This window comes from Stigmatopora nigra, chromosome 3, assembly GCF_051989575.1.
Source record: "Stigmatopora nigra isolate UIUO_SnigA chromosome 3, RoL_Snig_1.1, whole genome shotgun sequence".
In the NCBI taxonomy this organism is placed as follows: Eukaryota; Metazoa; Chordata; class Actinopteri; order Syngnathiformes; family Syngnathidae; genus Stigmatopora; species Stigmatopora nigra.
Window position 1 is genome coordinate 6,260,905 of NC_135510.1, and position 18,564 is coordinate 6,279,468.

The 18,564-nt window shown below is 39.2% G+C and overlaps 1 protein-coding gene across 7 annotated transcripts in view; it reads right to left on the bottom strand.

Moving 5' to 3' along the window:
* Positions 1 to 18,564, bottom strand: part of esrrga (estrogen-related receptor gamma a) — a 147,684-nt gene that overhangs the window by 19,739 nt on the left and 109,381 nt on the right. For 4 of the 7 annotated variants that reach the window (XM_077713219.1, XM_077713222.1, XM_077713215.1 and 1 more), the window contains 3 exons: positions 17,672 to 17,800; positions 8,657 to 8,767; positions 5,821 to 6,003 (listed from right to left, as the gene is read on the bottom strand). In XM_077713219.1, the coding sequence (XP_077569345.1) occupies positions 5,821 to 6,003; positions 8,657 to 8,767; positions 17,672 to 17,800 (423 nt within the window). The remainder of the gene's footprint in view (positions 1 to 5,820; positions 6,004 to 8,656; positions 8,768 to 17,671; positions 17,801 to 18,564) is intronic. The other 3 variants (XM_077713218.1, XM_077713216.1, XM_077713217.1) reach the window with 3 other exon arrangements.

An 18,564-nucleotide genomic window follows, 5' to 3' on the forward strand; every position in this document is an offset into this window, starting at 1 on the left:
ATTTTTTTTCCAATGACAAAATTGGTTTACCCAAATATATAAAAATCTATGTTTTTAAAGGGGGCTCGGCGGATGAGTGGTTAGCGCTTTGGCGTACCCGGGGAGAATTGGAGTTCAAATCCAGGTCAGTCCACCTGAGTAGAGATTGCATGTTCCCCCTCGGCCTGTGTGGGTTTTCTCTGGGTATTCCGGTTTCTTCCCACATTCCAAAGACATGCATAGTAGGCTTATTGGACACTCTAAATTGCCCGTAGGTATGACTGTGACCGTGAATGGTTGTTTGTCTCGTGGTGCCCTGTGATTGGCTGGCCACCAATTCATATTGTGCCCCGCCTCTGTCCTGAAGTTAGCTGGGATAGGCTCCAGCACCCCTTTTGAGGATAAAGCAGTTCAGAAAATGAAATGAGATGAGATAATTTTGTAGAGCTGCAATCAAACCCTACTTATAACAACAGAATCTGATACCGTCCCAAGCCAAGTGGACACGAGGTCTCTATAAGGTCAGGATTTTTATTAATATTTTTTCTAAATCACCAAAAAGAGTCACTTGCCAATATCATGCAGACAACTTGGGATGGTCAGCATTACCAGACTTAATAGGGAAGTCTGAGAAGCGCAATCACTATCACAGAGAGACACTCGTGCAATGAGGTGTCATAATGAGTGTCAGAGTTAATTTAGGGGGCTGCACTGTTACAGTCAAGTGCAGTCAAGGATGAAAATGTGTGTTGGTCTTCTGAGACCAAACATTTCATTTGCTAAAAGGAGGACACTTCTGTGAATCAATATTTGCTAAGTGAGTGTATGACTGGCAGTTAACTCACTTGACTGACTGGTTTACTAACACTACCGAGCAAGGTTGATGACCTCGCTACTTGATGAGTGACAAAAAGAAAAAAAAAAAGGGAAAAAAAACCCTCAATTGCAGTTTAAGTCCATAATAGATTGTGGACATATTGCTAAGACATATATATCCAAAGATATTAGACAATAGGAAAGGCTGAGCAATGAGGTTTACCTGATACTGCATTGGGGTAAAAGGTCAAATCAGAGTGGCAGAGGGAGAGAGTGGGGAGGGTCAAATGCGAGGTTGGAAGGTTGGCAAGGGGCTACTTAGCTGTCAGGTCAGATTGCTATTGTGTGAAGGGCTCTTTGAGGCGATGGGAGCTAATGTATATGACCCCCCTCCTCGCTTTTTATTCACATTTCATACGCAACCCTTTCAGCCTCTCATTCAATGACTGATGCGGTTATATGAGACTACAATTTGCACAATGGGAAAAGCTATACTACATTTATTAATTACACAAACATTCGACAATAAAGTATCAGTTCAGTAGTTCTGAACAAGCAATATTGAACTGACTGAATTTGACAATTACGTTAGGTGTTCGGGTCCAAACGCACATTTGGCAATTGACTATAATCTTGTTATTTTTATGAGCTTTGAAGAACTGCAAAGTTTGTTGAAATCCACAAAAAAAGTTGACGTAATGATATTTTTGAGGCAATTCATGACCAACAAATACAAGAAAATGGGCCAAAAAATCCAAACTTCCCATTTACCTTTAAAATGTCATTATGGCAACTATCCTTAATTCAAATAAAAATAAGTCTGACCCTCCTAATCTTTTATGATGAAAATCAATGCACCCAGTTTACTACATTTAACAGCTGATTAACGAAATACAAAGCTTCTCCAGTGGGCAACCCCCCCCCCCCCTGTTTTGTCAACAGTCATGATGGGTCTCCTTACAATAACGTGCTGAATACAACTTTAAGGTGAAATTTTTTAAGGTGAGTGTTTATTCAAATTTTCCCCCAAGGGCTAATAACACAAATTGCCACTAGAATCCATCAAATCTCGTTTTGAGATTTGGTTTCGGAGGAACGTTTTACATTTGAATGGAATTATTATTTTTTTTAAATCAACATGTAGTGCTCTTATGGGAAAAACATATTTTCTCCTGCATGGGCAATTTATTTTACACTCTCAAACACACATGGATAAAAATCACTTCAGCGCCCCTTGCGACAAATAAGAAAACTTTGTTGATACGATGATTGAGTGTCTCACGTTCAATGCCATTGTCAAACTTCGCAATGGTCAACAATCAGCCAAGAGGAAATAAAAGATAGTTGAAGCAGGCGGGGCACCCACTTTAAAGTTAAGAGTTCCCAAATCTTCAAGCAGGTCGATTAAAAGAAGAAAAAAAAACCCTTCCGTGTTCCCTTGAAACGTTTTTACAGCTCAATCAAAATGAATCACTGCCAACGCGCTAGTCTGCTTATCCAGAATGTCAAAATTGAAATGGAAAGAAAGAAAGTGGAGAATGAGGGGAAGCAAAGTATCGGGAGATAGTGACGCAAGTAAATGGGGGCGGGTGTAATTTCTTTTCTTGAATAAAGAAAGAGAAGCACTTAGGTTGAAGACTTCTGGTTTGGGTAAAATAGTGCACTTGAGCTCCTTGTTCACTGATTGGTTCATTTGTTCGTTTCATTGCTCCTTCGTCAAGTCAAGTGCTCGCCTTGGTTGCCTGTCTTGGCCTTTTGTGTGCCCATGTCTAGATAAGAGCTACCAGCATGACTGGGTGCTAGTCATTTAGCTATTATGTAGCGCAAGAGAGAGAGAAAGAGCGAGAGAGAGGATGAAAAGAGAAATTCTCCAGGCAGACAAATGGTCTTTTCTTTTCATTCACACTCTCATTGGCTCCTCTTTAAATATTTGCCAGGGATTCTCTCTCACCTGACTGCTTTTCATTCCTCCTTCATTCACACGCACACTTGACTGTGACATGTGGCTTCAGACCAAACTGCAGTTGTCTCCTGGAAAGCTATTAAAATAAGACCTTCCCAGTTCTATCTAATCCATATTATTGGACACCACAGTCCTTCCACACCCCTAGGACTGATAACATTGATGATATTTCCATGTAACATATTTCCTCAAATAGTGGCATTGACTCTGATTAATCAACTCTGTACACTTGAATAAACACATCTCAATGAGATAACTGGTGTCAAAGTGGCGTCCCGGGAGCCAAATATGGCCCGCCGCATCATTTTGTGTGGCCCGGGAAAGTAAATCATGAGTGCTGACTTTCTGTTTTAGGATCAAATTAAAATGAAGAGTATAGATGTATATTAAATTTCGTGATTTTCCCCCTTTTAAATCAATAATTGTAATTTTAATCATTTTTCTGTGTTTTTAGTTCAATTATAATTTTGTAAAATCTAAAAATATATAAAATAAGATAAAATAAGGTTTTTCTCATATTATTTTTGTAATCTAATGTCTAGTTTAGACTTACGTTACTGGACAGCGGCAGCAAATTTCACAAGATCTGGATACCATCATTTTGTATTAGTATTCTTTCACTGTATGTTAATACATCATCATCCATAAATGAACATATGTTGCAGTCATGAAGACATTTTGATGGTTTTTAACCTTTAAACTACTTCTTGCCCCATAAACAATACCTGGCAATTTCAACCATGACTAAAAAAAAACCCAAACAAACAAACCCAGCAACAGTACAGTATACAAAGATATATTTGCTTATATAATACTGCATTTGTGTGCCTGCATGTTGTCCCTCAACAACATTTTCCCCATCCCCGTTCCGCTTCTCTCCTCACTCTCTCACGCACTTGTGCGCGCTTTAATATTCTTTGTGGGATATCAAGAGACACACTAGCCGAAACCTCATTTTCCTCCTCTAATGACATATCAAATGTTTGCATATAGGCCATATCAGTATGGAAATGTGCGCAGGCATTCAAGGCAAGCCATGGAATAAAAGAAGCAATCAAAGTGATGTGTGCGTGCACGCATGCACGCATGCACGCGCGCGTCATCACCAGGTTGGACGAGCTGGCGTGTCAAACAGGACTCGCGGCGCGCATAAACACACGCACGGCCGTACACACGCGGCGTGGCCTTGTTATCCGGGGGCCTGTCTTGCAGGCAGCCTCTCTAACGCTGAGTGATGTTTAAATTAGTTTACAATTTAGCCTTCTCGCTATCTGCAGACGGCTCTTAACTCAGCGTGCGCGCCGTTCCTGTTGTTGTGTGCGGGCCTTTGTGCATGTGTGAGCGTAACAAATTGTTGCCAGTACGGCAGACATCTAATGACTTCAAATTAGCTGCCTGGCGCTCGCCTTGACACGTTGTTACCACTGTTCCCAGCCTTTGTGAGAGTGTGTGTGTGTGTGTGTGTGTGTGTGTGTGTGTGTGTGTGTGTGTGTGTGTGTGTGTGTGTGAGCAGCGCAGTGCAACCATATCATGAAGCATAAATTGGCTCCACCTCTCCTCACTCTGCCTCTGTCTTTTTTCTCTCCGTCTCTCTCCATCAATTTGATTAAAAAAATTACTGTAGCATAGCAAGCAAAGATGTCCGCACATGGCTGTAGGCACGCACGTATGTTGGCGAGAAGCCTTCCCACGCACACGACAACAAATGAATAGAATATCATAGCGTTTATTCTATTGAAAAGGAAAGACCCGTTAACCTTCTTATCTTAACGTGAAAGAGGATAACAAATGTTGAAGTCCAGCATTTTGCTTTGACAATCCTCTCCACTCAACACTAGATCACTTTAGAAGTGTGTGTGTGTGTTGTGTTGTGTGTTGTGTGTGTGAGTATTAGATCAGTGTTCAGTGTTGTAAACAGAGCTGTGGATTGCCTTTCTCGCTCATCTAATCACGCCATCTTCTCTCCACCGCCCAGCAATCGTTTCTCTGCGCGCAGGCTTACACAAACACCAATACAAGCGCCCACACACGAGCCTGGTGGGGATAACCAGGTTGACTTATAAACGGAGAGCCAGAAGAAAAGTCAAATAGGAAAGAGCTCTTGGAAAAAAAAGAATTAAAATGGAATTTTTTGGTAATGAAAATAAACGTTTCAAACAGCTAAATTTAGCATGTGGATCAATATGTGGCATATCTGCACATTATCTAGAAGAAAAAATCAATATATAGCTATGTTAAACCCTCATGGCTGTCTCCTTCCATTCAGTTGTTTCCATTTTCCTATTTATTGATAAAAATAATGGACATTGTTCCAAGAGCCACGTGGTGAGTGCCATTGACTGCATCTTATCGATTTAGTATTTATTCTAATCTGTGAATTGTTACAATGTAAAGTAATGTTTTATTGTGATATGCGCATTAATGATAAGCAAATCACGAAAGACTTTCTAAACCAAGTGTCAAATTGGCAGCCTGGGGGCCAAATCTGGCCCCCCGCATCATTTTGTGTGGCCCGGGAAAGTAAATGATGAGTGCCGACTTTCTGTTTTAGGATCAAATTCAAATGAAGAGTATATATGTATGTTAAATTTCCGTATTTTCCCCCTTTTAAATCAATAATTGTCATTTTTTAATCCATTTTTTCTGTTTTTAGTTCAAACATAATTTAGTAAAATCTAAAAATATATTTTAAAAAAGCTAAAATAAACATTGTTTTAGATCTATAAAAAAAACTGAATAATCAGGGCTATTAAATCAGTTCTTTAAATCAATTTATTAAAAACAAATCTAAATATTATATCTAAAAATGGTCCGCCCCACATGAAATCGAGTTGACGTTAACGCGGTCCACAAACAAACCCAAGTCTGACACCCCTGCGATCTCACTTATTTGTGTGGCGTACCAAAGGAAGTGCCTGTACGATCATAGTGTATTTCGAGAATTTGATTCATTGGTACAAAATTTCTTTTCAGGTATGATGGGCTATGTGGGACCATGATTTATGTGAGGCCATGTTTGGGTGTATCGCGGCATGCTCCAAAGTTTAGTAGGTTTCTCCTACCTGGGATGTGCTTGGCCCAGCCGATGTTGACCACCAACTCTCTGTCGGCCAAGTCGCAAAGCGTAGTCAGGGCCTTAATGTCGCTGTCCGGAACGGTCGGGTCGGGCATGGCGTAGATCTTCTCTGGCTCGGCCACCAGCAGGTGAGAGACAATTTTGTTATCTGCAAGGCAGCCAAAGGCAACTGACATGACCACCAGACGAAGAGAAGAGACACAGAGACAGAGAGAGAGTGAATATCTGAATATATTTGTTGGTCTTTGATGCACCACAGCAAGATATCTCACACCCTTGTGAACTAACAAATAATCAATACAATACAAAGGTCACATAAAAAGTTCTCTCGCCCATTGGACGTTGGATATTGAAATGCACAATTCCACATGCAAATGGGTCTTTAATAATATTGCCTATAATTGCAAGAGCGTCTGATTAGCCATGAAATGTTCAAGCAAAACACTCATTATTTGCTCAAGTCATTTTTATAGACAGTGTAAAAAAGACTAATGAGTTTCAATAATGTGAATTGAATGGAGTACAATGAGAATCAAGGCTGAGCAAGAACATCTGATAACATTGTTTCATATCCTGTGGGAAGATGTCAACAGCAAATGAAGATCAATTGGAACACATTAGACACTTTTTGGAATTCAGCTGCTATTTTGTAGCCTTCTATTTTTTATATATGCTTCTTGTTACCCACCTTAAAGAAGTTCACCCATAGACATGTGAGGAGGAGATAATGGTAAAAGCTAAACAGCTCAGATGGTAATAGTGACATGTGGCAATGATGAGATCTCGATGGCCCAATAGCAACACACTGAAATCCTGCTCCCAAATTAATCCACTGACTAATCAAGTAAAGGAGTAACAACAGACGAGAGTGGGGAGCTAAGAGGAATCAAAGCAAATAGACAAAAATAACTCTTCCTAACGGTATCCGTTTACATACACAAATGTTTTGTATCCAGCTCGGGCTACAGGTCCTCCTGAAGAAATACACATAGGGATGAACAGCTGCGTTTGCAAGTAAATCTTATTTAATGTTTCTCTAATTACAATCAATAGAAGCCCATTTTCAAACCCTGAGCTATTGTCTGATTCTCAAAATCAATGGAGACACTGTGGCTTGGGCTACCGATAGGCCACAGAGATGTAGAGAGTAATGAAGCAGGAAATGTTGTATTGAATGGGAGAGAAAAATATATATTTTTAAAAATGTATGTGTTTTGATTTTTAAAGCCATTACTCATTTTTATGTGTTGAGTGGCAGGCACAAATTTGAGTTTTATATTTTATATTATTTTATTATTTATATTTTATATTATTTTATTATTTATATTGTATATCAATTTATTATTTATATTTTACATTTTATTATTTATATTGTATATTATTTTATTATTTATATTTTACATTATTCTATTATTTAATTATATTATTTATATTTATATTATTTTATTATTTATATTTTAGATTATTTTATATTATATATGTATATCAAAATATTGGCAGCTGTGGTTAACAGTAAAAATAAGAAACCTATAAAACAACTAAATACCATCAAAATAACTATATTTTAGACATATTAGTGTACTACGTACATAACTGTTGTTTTAAATGACTTGGTGACAATCAAATCTTTTGTCCTCTCTTAAATGTGGGAGTCAGGTGTGCTGACTACTGAGCCAAAATCAAAGTCAAGCTGCCTGTTCACTCTTTTATGTTCTTAGGGATTATTCTACATGCACCACACTTCCTCCAACTAATCGGATGTGTTTTAGTGATTAGCGACTACCAAAATAATGGTGTAAATTTGAATCCCGACCAAGGTGGGGTAAACCGAGACAATGTGCGACTTGATGACATTACCATCAAGACAGGATTACATAGCAGGGCAGGTTTAAAACTATTATTCATTTATATTTAATCTGTGTACTACACTATTGTAGGGGGAAGTTAGTAATTGGGTTAGCAGAAGCTACCTAAAACACTGCATGTGTTTGGGCCAAAAACTGAGATTATCCCATCATTTCCATGATTAGTAGTGCAAAAATGGTCCTAATCTGTCGTGCAGCCATTCAGCATATTGGACTAAATCAGAATATGCTCAGACTTTAAACAAAATGGGCTTTAGGGAGCGAGCTGCTAAACACTGCTCAATCTGGACTGCATGTGTTTGTGTGGGCCGGCCGGGGTGATGGAGAGCGAGAAAGAGAGAGTGAGAGAGCGACAGAGTGAGAGAGAGAGATAGAGATAGATAGAGAGAGGAGAGAGAAGACAGTTGGCTAGAGAGCTAACTCTAGTTTGATGTGGTTGCCAGATTGGATTTAATCCGGATTAAAATTCTGGCTGGTCCCTCCCTACCTAACACGCCTCCTTCTCTTCTTCCCCATCTCTGTGAGAAAAGCCATCATTTAGCTTCACATCCCATCCTTCACTCTCACTCCCTTTTGCTCTTATTCTATTTCCAATCATCAGATTTTGGCTAGGAGTGGATTTGACAGTAAAAAAAAAAAAACACAACCACAACAGCAAATGAATATCTTTAGAGTAAAATATGACACGTATAAAATGTTATGACCCTAAACTGGAAGCCGTAGAAAGAGGGAAATAAACTATGTCCTAAACAGATGGGCTTCTTACCACACTGTGTCCATTTATATGTGTTTGTGTATGCGGGTGTGTAGCCTTGTTTATAATGGTCCAACTGTTGTTGACATGAACAGGCCTGCGGAATATCATGCAATATTAGGGAGAAATTGTTGAATCCTGCAGGTGGCTTGCTACTCTTGAAAGTCTACAATCAATGTGTCTGTGTTTGGATATTTACTTACATGGCTTCTTGGCAGGCAGGGCCAGCTGAGGGTTCAGGTAAGGGCTGTTGTCTGCATCTATCCGGCGTTTATATTTCTGTCTTCCGCCGCGAACCCTGTCCAGACGAACACCTGAAAACAGCGCAGAGACATCAGAAAGTGTGCAACCATCATCAACGCGTTATCCCGATGTTGAATCTTCAATAGTCGAGTACAATCAAATAATCACTAATTCATGCGACCGTATCATGTTGCAAAGGATGCTATGTAAATGTTTTGTTTTATTTCGGGGTTAAAAACATTGTTTCAATACAAGCAGCTTTACTTTTAATATAAAGTGTACTATTTGAGAGCTAAAATTAATATAAACAAGACTCCGTGTATCTTTAGCGAAGGGCCTTATTCTCTCACTACTTCACTTTTGGAGGTCAATTGCTATCTCGGCCTTTCTCCCTTTGTCACCTTAATTAATTGACACAAAGGAGCCCTAATTTAATTAGGCTTGTCTCTTGGGGAATTGGATGTTACCGTGGTTACCACTGGAAGATGGATAAGGAAGACTTAGGTGTCATGTGCTCTGGAGGAAAAGAAAACTCTATTTAAGATAATATGATGGTATGATTAAAAGTATTATTTGCAAGCACTATTTAGGAATACAATCTACAAGTGTTTTTTGGCTGAATTTTTTGCCTCAACAGTGCAAATTGATGGGGAAAAGTGCATGTTAATGAATATGGCTGTCTCTTAAATGTTTGCTATTATTCAAGGGCACACATTTAAAATACAAACACTGTATGGTAGCCATAAACTCTTATATTACATTAAGGCTCCATTTTGTGAGTTGCTTGTTGGTTAGGGAGATCGGTTTCTGAGAAATAATATTGGCCAGCCAAAGTATCACGAATTAGGTCTCCTGGAAAAAGAAATAAGATGTAATTTTTTTAAAAGGACTCACACGAGTTTGTTTAATTAAGAGTCTTTTTTGTGTGTGCATGTGGAAAAAGTAAGGGGCCAGTAAGAAGCGTAAAGACAGTTTCAAGATAATCCAGCCAAGATTACTTTCTTAGCTTAACAAGCAAAACTAATCTTTGTAAGAGCTGCTCTTGCTAACTTGCAAACACACTCGCACAAGGATCATTTATTAGTGGTTTAGTGTTACAAAAGGAGTATAAGAAAGTCGAAATAAATATTTAACAATGCATCTGGTTTGCAATTAGTGGTTTTAGACTACATGTTAACGAGTATGTGTATAGAAAAACACTGAGCAACATTTGGTATAATGTGGTTTGGTCAGAAATGTTATCTAAATATCTAATGTGATATCTAATGTGATCTAAATGTATCGTAAACTGGTCATTCTGCTGAAAAAAATCTTTAAAAAAACACAAATTTTGTATTCATTAAAGTTATTTTGATTTCCCCTTCAAATTTCTCTCATCTCATTTGCTGAAATTCTTTACCCTGAATATGATCGCAGGAGGTGCTGGAGCCAATCCCAGCTGTCTCTGGGCCAGAGGCAGGGAACACCCTGAATCAGTGGCCAGCCAATCGCAGGCCACAAGGAACGGACAACACACAGCCATGTCGAGGGGCAATTAAGAGTGTACAATCATCTTCAAGAGTACCCAGAGGAAAACCACAAAGGCCTGGAGAAATCATGCAAACTCCACACAGTTGGACGTGACCTGGATTTGAACCCAGGACTCCAGAGCTGTGAGGCCGACACACTTATGCATACTCAAACAACAACAACAAAAACCTCCGCTTTAGAAAGCAATAAGTGTTGTCATTCTCAATATATTGGTTTATGGAATAGACACAAACCAAAGCAAGACTCGAACCCACAGCCTTTGGACCATAAGGCAGACCTGCCTATCTACAAACCAAAACAAATCAAAATAATTGAAGCAAATGAAATGTTTAAAAACACCCTGTATCTGTATACTACTATTTGGTTAAATTGTTATAAAAGAGAGGCATAAGTAAACCAGGAATTAACCTCTTTAAAAAGGCCAAGGAGCGTTTTAGTGTTACAGTATTTTGGGAATGCGTGTCCATGTGCAAGGGAGAGAAACAGGTAGACAGAAGGTCTGACAGCCAAGCTAAAGCGGGGGAGCAGTGTCAGCAAACGGTCAAGAAACTCTTAACAGCAGGAGGTAAGAAAACACTTCCCCATCACATGCACTTGCACATGGACTAAGTGTCTACCCTGACCCTTAACACTCCCTACTCCACGATGAGAAATGTTTGGTCCCACATTGGAATAACGGTTTGTGGATGCTCTAGTAGTCTCCTAGAATAGGAGAATTTCTTCTCAATGGCTGTGATGTGCAGAATTCTGCCTTCTATTCCCCTCCGCTTTCCCTTGTAACTTAAAAGAGCAGACAGGCACTTCATAAAGAGCCCTCCCTAACTACCTCATCTATTTTCCACCAAATTAACTCTCCCTTGGTTCTGATTAATGATCAAATCTAAATGAATCAAATTAAAAATTGAAAATTATATTTCCAAAGGCTCCACAAAAAAAGAGAGAGACAGGAGGAGGACAGGGAGGAGAGTGGAAGAGCTTTAGCTCATCCTAACAAATGAGCCTTCAAATCATAAAGAATGGCGTCGGCGCAAAGAAAATGTAAGCTAAAAGATGTAAAGATGGAGGAGAGTAGAATGAATGAATTTATGGGAGAGAAATGAAAGTAAAATTTTGATAAAAGCTGATAAAGAAGCAAAGGGATTGTGATGGTAGAAATTAAAAAGGAGACTTCAGCGGAGAAAAGAAGAACACGGTTGAAGGGGTTGTAAAGGATGGGCCAGTAAAAGGGAGTCTGAAATTTAAAGGATGGGAAAAGAAAGTGGCGGCCTGAGTTCTAATAAATGAAATAGGTGGAGAATAATGAGGGAGAATTGAGACTTGATATAAAAAACAGAGGAAGTCCTCAGATAGACAAAGTACAATGCAAGGTGTCTACTTCACAGATGGGAGAAGGCCTTGAACTCCTAAGAATTTCATGACTATAATGTATCAAAGTCAAACAATCCATGACGACAAGGATATTTCTTTTTTTCTGCACAATGCAGCCCTGCACAACTTTTTTTTTGGGAGAGTTACTTGTAATCCATTGCCTTCCATTGTTAACAATACAAACAACATCCAATTTTTTAAATCCTGAGGATTGCCTGTAAATGTTCATCTTTCAGCACCATGGACAGCGACACATCCATTCAACTTTCATTCATTTTGAAGAATGTTCCTAGTTTGCATTCTTTTTGAATGCTTACAATTTGTAATTGAAAAGTGCTGGAATAAAATGAGAAGAGGATAAAGGCAGTGGCAAATTCTCAAGGGGTCCATCATGCAAAACAAGAAATGTTAGGATTGGGTTTGAAGTCTTGACAAATCAAGTGGATTTTGAGAGGTGACAAAAGCCAAATGAGAATGTGCTGACAGAGTGAGTGAAGAAGTCCGAGTGGGAGAAGACCTCAGCTAATGCCAAGACACACACACAAAAAAAAGAAAGCCTATGACTTTTGACAGTTAAAAAGACAATAAGAAAAGATTTGCCCACACTGCAAGCGAGTGTTATATAAAAAAAAAAATACTTGTTTCCGCTGAGGACATTCAAGAGCACAGAATTTGCATTTTCTTTATTACCGCTGTAGTTTGACGAAAGGTAAAGGAGGACCTGAATTAAAAGATAAAAATAAAGAGGTGATATTGAAATGTTGAGGTTATGGCAGGAAGAAGTGTGTGTGTGTTAGTGTCTCCGTGTGTGCTTGTGTGTGTGCGTGTCTAAGTGCCATGCAGTTTTTCATTTATTTATATTTTCCTAAAGATCAGAACAAATATGACAAGGTGTGCCTGAGGCGGCGGGCAGGTGGCTGTGGTCACTCTTGATTGAATATGTATGTGCGTGCATGTAAAAAGACAATCAATGTGTGTGGGTTCAGTGTCAGGACCATTGAAGAAATCTTATTTTCCTTTTCCCTCATTTCAAAAGGCCAATTATAAGCAGTGCATGGATTTATGCCCACATACCCTACAACTTGTAAAGCACACATCCTTAGTTTTAACTAATATATACTGAAAATAAGGTGTTTAATGTTGTTTGCACCCTAAGAAGCTCCCCAAAATAAAATGAAGCTTCGGTAAGAGAGAGTGGAGCACTTAGTCTAGGCTCTCGTCACAGTGTTATCACTCCTTTCTGGATGGGCTGCAACCAGATGCTATCCACGCACACTCACATAGACATTGGCATGGACATACACTTAGTGGGGAAGACACTACAGGCCCGATTTAGCCGCAAGCTTCCCATGAGGAAGCACCAGACGCCATCGGTTGTCTGGCGCTTTTCTCCTCCTTAATTCCCTCATCTTCTTCTGTCTTTCTAACATGACTCTGATCTTCTTTTCCATTCTGTCTCTCACTCTCCTATTCTCAAGTGCAGTTTTTCCTCAATAAATGTCATTATGAAATGCATTTTTATATTTTTGAAAATATAGAAGAACTGAATAAATGTCTAAATCATTTAGGCTTATTGGGTCAAATGAAGACAGCATAACACAGCTCCTATTATTAATATCATTGACCAGAATGTCTGTTTGGTCATTAAATTTGTTGGGAGGTTGCATATTAATATTAAGTTCATATTTTAGGTGATTGGCCACTAAATCGCATCAAAAACTGATAAAGTGCGGGATGAATGCAGTTTCATCTAATCTAATCTAAAAATATTTTGGGGTAATTTAGACAAATAAGTGATTCTACCACGTGGGGCACCTCGATTCGGAGTAATAAAATAAAAATAAAATAATTTACCCAATAAGGGATTAGTGCAGAAAGGTCAGGACCTGAAATGGAAGGCTCCTTTTGAACTATCTAGACAAATAGTTCTTGACTTGAGAATATGATAATTGGTTAAAGTCAAGATCAAACTGGAGACGTATGACACCCACCACCACCTACCTGCATATGGATTAAAAAAAACACCCGCTCACAGAATGTGTCATAGACAGACTATTGCATTCCAACCAATCTCCCTCATTAGGTCTTGGGAAGCTTGGCCGAAGTTGGCACGAGCTGCACTGTGTGATTTTGTATGCGTGTGTGTATGCGAGTGAGGCCACATGCCAAGGTTTATATGAGCGGCGCGTGGTCTGGTGTCCCTGCTAGCGGACCATCTGAATCCAGCTGGCCGTTTACGACTTGATAGAGATGGAGACTTTGGTCCCGGTCCGGACATGTTGTGTCTCTTTAAAGCGGGACGCGTGTGACGTGCCGTCATCAAAGCCACACTGTTGTCAATAGGACCATATGCGTGCTACACATGCACCAGTGGCCCTTGCCAAAACCTTTCATGTTCAATTGTCTGATGTGCGTTTTGTAATTCACATCACAACACTTCACTTCTGATGTGTGACGCCAGTCTTTTCAGGTCCAAATACACATAAAGTGTGTTTAAAAGGGAGCAAATCAAATCTCTAACACAGATTCCCTAGATGATCGTTTAACTCTCGTCTGCTTCATTATTTCCAGCCAATCTTTTACCTGCAATCACCCCCCCCCCTCCTCGCTACACCCGAAATGCTGCTCTCTAAGCCCCGCCCATACGACCTTTCGGGCTTCAGCTGACGCATCATTATGACCTCATTAAAAATGGACAGACAGTCATCGCCAGAGGGGAACTTCTCATAATAAAGTCAGGCTTTTTAATTGCCTCGCTCCAGAAAATAGCTGTTTCATATCGGTGGGTGGGTGTCCCCATGTTCTTTTGTACCCTGCCTTCCTCTACTTCCTCTGCTTTCCTCTACTTGCTTACTCCTTTTTTCTCCTCCACTTTTAGGAGGAGGGAATGCAATCGGAAGTTGAACGGTACTGCCGTTTCAGGCCGTATGTTGAGTGATAAGGTCATCCACGGTGTAGTGGGTCACTTGCCCGACTTCTGGCAGGCGGTGTTGGTTGGTTTCTCACTTATAAATGGTGTGAATTTGAGTGTGAATGGTTGTCTGATTTTTTATGTGTACTGCAATTGACTTGCTGTTTGGTTTGTAGTCTTTTTCTCAAGGTCAGTTGGAATTTTGACCCTGTTGGGGAATGAGTCACATTGACGATTTTTTCTTTAAAAATGGAGATTGAAATTATAAAGGCAACAATAATTTACCAATATATTTGCTGATCATACATTGGTATTTGTGTAGGATTATTGCTAGTAATTTTTATCTGTTGAAATGGTTTCCACATTCAATGGATAAGTTTAGATAATAGCTTAGAATTCAAAAATGGGTCAAACATGTGCAAATGTGAACCTTTATCTTGATGCTAATAGTATTCCTAAATTGGAAATTTCCCAAGTGGACCATTACAAAACAAAAATGTAAAAAGCCATCTTGGTTGAGCACCTTTTACTAAAGGTGTTTTCAATGTTATTTTTCATGACAATGAAGTTTTGAAGCTATACGAAAAACCTGTTTAAGGACCATTTAATGATAAAATGCTTAAAATTTCAACTTCATTTTAAGTGACGTCATTATTATCTTGAAAGAAGAAGAAGAAGAAAAATCACTAAAATTCAGCAAACTAGACTTGCTGTTTAAAAATGATGTGATGTAGAGTGGGCCCCTTTGTATTAAATTCAAACCCACCAATATAAATGGGGTGGCTGTGGTCTGTCAAGTTGATGTATACTGTATATATGTAGGCCTAGTTTGTGCGAGTGTGTGTGAGAATGATATATGTGCAGCCACTAAAGGCAGCTATTTGTTTTCCTCTTTGCAAACACATGCAAAAACAATACGATGAAAGCATTTAATTGTAAACCTTTCTAGTTGAGTTTGTCACATCTTAGACAAATATATGTAGTGGCCCAAAGTGAACACTCAATGATAAACCAGCCTATATGTGTGTATTGGTCTAATATGCTTGCATGAGAGCTGACTTAAGGGACAACAGGAGATGAAACATGGCTTCTGCCAATGTCAGATTGACTGGGAGAACAAACGCTACGGTAGCAGGGAATAGAGCGTGGAGGAAGTAAAAAAGAGATGAGTTGGCATTTATAGTGAAGGGAAAGGTTTTGTTGCACTCCTGGGAAGAAAATATAGTTTCTTCTGCTTATTTACAACACCATCTACAAGCTGTTTGCTAAGGTTTTGTACTTATTCATGAGTGCCGTATATCAAGTCAAAGAGCCAATACCAAAAGCAGTATCAGAAAATTGCCAGAGAGTTATGCATTTAACAATGTTTATTATTTTGTTTGGTTTGCAGTTTGTAGTGCACTGCATCATCCTGAAAGGTATTTTGAATGTTTACATGCCTTGTTTTGACTAATAACATGATAAAATACCACATATTTTACTGGGTTCGATTGAGTGACGTTAAAGGGATATTTGAAGTTTTGGACCAATTTTGAGTACGTTAAATCCTCGCATTAGGCCAAGGGGCCGGACCATTTTAGATATATTTAGATTTTTTTTAATAAATGGATTAAAAGAACTGGATCAAAAGCCATAACTATTCCATTTTTTATAGTTCTAAAACAACACATTTGAGGTTTTTTTTCTTAGTAAAGGAAAATCTCTTTAAATCCTTATGCTCGATATTATAGTGGAAAATATTACATAAAGAAATATTTTATATATATTTAGATATTACGAAATGATTTGTTAACTAAAAACACAAAAAATAATTTAAAAAATACAATTATTGATTTAAAAGGGGGAAAATCGGGAAATATAATATATGTCTACAATCTTCATTTTAATTTCATCCTAAAACAGAAAGTCGGCACTCACAATTTACTTTCTCTGGCCACACTAAATGATTTGGCGGGCCAGATTTGGCCCCAAGGCCGCCACTTCGACACCAGTGCATTAGGCCAATCATTCAATAATAATAATAATTTAAAAATAAGTCAAAATCTCCAAATAAAGCAGCAGAAAACACAACCTGCCAGACATTATCTTGTTAATTATAGTGTGATGTCAGTGTCAATCGAAGAGGCATTATCATATACTTTCATCTATTGAGGCTAATATCTAATGAAGTGTCCGTTCATCTTCTATCACCCCACCGGGATGGAAGCGAGCGCAAATGTAGAAGTGAGTGGATGGATGAAGTGGTAGCACAAATGTGAGGGCGTAGAGAAGACAAGAATGGATGGCGAGGGGGGCTGCCACGCGGCGGGGCCCAGCCACACTCCCTGACCAAGCCGGGGAGAGGGAGGGCGGCAGGCGGCGTCCAGGTCTCCCATCAATTACAACCTTGACCCTCCTTCTCCCTCTGCTTTCTCTCACACACACTTTCTACTTCATTCGGCCAACCTGACCCTCACTCTGGCTCTCATCCTCCCCCGGCCCCTCTCCTCAGTGCCTATAAATCAATCTCTTCTCCCAAGTCTCCGGCATTCCTCCCTCTCAGGCCGTTATTCCCGTTTCTTGGACTTTCTCTATCGGCCGTCCATTTCTTCCTTCCGCGGCAGAAAGCGCGGTGGGAGTCGGAAAGGTCGTAGGTGGGAAGACCAAAGGCAGAAAAAAGAGCTAGCGCTACCAAGGGAGTGTGAAAAAGAGAAATGAGTGTATTTAATCAAAGTGGTGCGACAGCAGTCATAACAGTTGTTCTTTTTCAGCACTGCTGGAGCAACTAATGTTACCTCATTTAGACATAAAGGTGTAGTGCACATGTTTGCATGTGTGTGTATAGAAAGTGAAAGCAATGCATGGTGACAGACAGCAAAAAAAGTTAATGAGAGGAACCAAAAAGAAAACCAATCTATTGTGCTACATCAACCAGAACTCAGAATTGGACCCGAAATTGCTGTAAAATGTGGTCGTAAGAGATTTCAACTATAATTAAATTAGATCTATAGCTTATACCCTCAAAAAATGACTAATTTAAGGTTGGAAATCCTTCGAAATTCTTGTGGCTACATGTATACGAGTCATACAGTTGTTGGTTCTGCAATTAAATGCAGCGTCAGTCGCCATTACTGCTACTGAAATATTGTATACGCTCATGGCTAACGGAGAAAGATTAGGAAGAGACCTTTTCCCTTACCCTCCCTCAGCATGCCCACAGTCAGACACTTCATGAAGCGGCAGGCCTGGCATGACTTGCGTCTCCTCTTGGTGATTTCACACTCATTGGTGGCTGGACAGCTGTACTCAATGTTACCTTTGGAAGGAAGCACAATGAAGAGGGTTACATTTAGGAAATGTAGGTACTTTTGCTAAGAGCAGGCTTACATTTGTTTGATTTTGTTATTTGTGCACTTTGTGGTGAAGCTTTAAATCTCATTATACTTGGATAATGACGATAAAAGCATTCAATTCAATTCACAACTATTGGAGGGTATCAATAATTTCTGGATTTTGAATGATGCAAGAGTTTCACATTCTGATGTTTTAAGCATGCATTCAGCATTTTCTGCAGTTATGAGACAATGACATAAAAATTCATTCTAGTGGTTTACAAATGTAATCATTTTTTTTGCTTCAGGAAAATTAACATGGGTTTCACGAGGACAAGTTTCGATGTTAGTTTTGCAATGAGCAGAATAAAGCCACTGTTGAGTTAAAGAGTTATATCGTAATGCTGAAGATTTGGAGATAGTACAATTAGAAGATTACTATGTGGCTGAATTTGGATGAAATTGCTGTTAATGCACATTCAAAAGCTAGAGAAAAAACCCTGTAAGTTCATCTTCTTCCAGAAGGACATCTCTTTAGTACCCAAGTAATCTCAAGTGTCTCCCAGAGCAAGAGAATAAACAGTGATTACTATTGACTGCTGCTGTGGAGAGGATGTTTTCTCATTACCCCACTGATTAAGGGGGCTAGTTAGCTTGGGAAAAGGCTAAATGCATAAACTGGTCTTAATGGATAACAAGAACCTTGTTAATTGGCCGTGTTAGTGAAAGTAACTGGGTAAACATGCTA